Source organism: Trichinella spiralis, assembly GCF_000181795.1.
Source record: "Trichinella spiralis strain ISS 195 chromosome Unknown Scfld6, whole genome shotgun sequence".
Taxonomy (NCBI): domain Eukaryota; kingdom Metazoa; phylum Nematoda; class Enoplea; order Trichinellida; family Trichinellidae; genus Trichinella; species Trichinella spiralis.
This window is the reverse complement of record NW_003526945.1, coordinates 5,316,842-5,317,974: the sequence shown is the minus strand read 5'-3', so window position 1 is coordinate 5,317,974 and position 1,133 is coordinate 5,316,842. Positions and strand designations below refer to the sequence as shown.

The 1,133-nt window shown below is 33.2% G+C and overlaps 1 protein-coding gene across 1 annotated transcript; it reads right to left on the bottom strand.

The window, feature by feature from the left end:
* Window positions 1-3: 3 nt before the first annotated feature.
* Tsp_12114 (conserved hypothetical protein) lies at window positions 4-1,069 on the bottom strand (the record flags this gene model as incomplete). The annotated part of the gene is made up of 5 exons (XM_003374184.1): window positions 4-32; window positions 232-416; window positions 652-665; window positions 801-843; window positions 1,009-1,069. Coding segments are annotated over 5 exons (332 nt in total), but the record flags the coding sequence as incomplete, so codon positions are not given.
* Between the last annotated feature and the right edge of the window lie 64 nt (window positions 1,070-1,133).

The following is a 1,133-nucleotide window of genomic DNA, read 5'->3' as shown; positions in this document are numbered from 1 at the left end:
TTTTCACTTCTTCTTTTCTTCATTGATCATATCTGTAAAAATGGTAAATGTTAAATCAAAACTTTTCGCACTTTATTACACAGTGGAATTAAAAAATTGAACAAAGAATTTTCAAATAAAAGAAGTAACTGATTTTCAATTAAGCATAACGTTAACAAAATGATTGTACATGGAGAGTTTCGAAAAAAAAGTAAGTACTTTCAACGATTAAAAACCGACTTCAGTAGCTACCTAACGCCTGCGTTTGACGCTTGGCGATGCCGCTACTTGCCACGCAAGTCAAACAAACAAGCGCACCATTACTGATTGATGATAAAGCAATTTTCAAGCGATCCTCATTTGCATACTGTAGCGCTAGAAACCGGTTTGAGCTGATTGGAAAATTTTCTGGACGAGGAATTAATTCTAATCGAACGCTATGAAATTAGGAAAATTGAAATCTCAAGCACAGCGAACCGCTTATCTAGCGAATGAAAAGCATTAGATGAAACTCATTTCAATTTACTTGAAAAGGGAGTTGGAATGCACAATTAAAGTCAACCATTGTGGACTGTTTAAAAATTCAGAAATGACCTTGACATTTAAAATTCAGTCACAATATAAACTATACGATAGAATGCCATAACAAACAAAAGTTGACTTAGTCAAAACACGCCTCTGCATGTCTGAAATTCACATTTGAAAATTCAAAAATGACCTACATAAATGGAACTCATCGCAAAATCTGTTCACTAAATTATAAGCACATTGGCTGCGTATGCTGACAAACAAAGTTAATGAAACAAAAAAATGTTATTTACCAAATGTCTCTGATGCTGCTCTAAAGAAGAAGTCTTACGTAATCTTAACTTAATATGAAAAACAAAAAGTGCGGTTTTACAGTGAAAACTATCTTACTTATATATTACATACTACAAATTCGGGTAATTTCATTAAACTAAGGAATAACTTCACCCTTTCGAAGTATCCTTAGCCCTGCTTCACAGATCTACAATAAATCGGATTTACCTCTTGTTTTCTATTGTTCTGCCTCCTGTCGTCCGTGTTTTCACATTTTCTTTACTCCATTCTTTAAACCTGTAATGATGATATTAAATCAAAACTGTCCTCACTTTATCACAAAGTTCAATTAC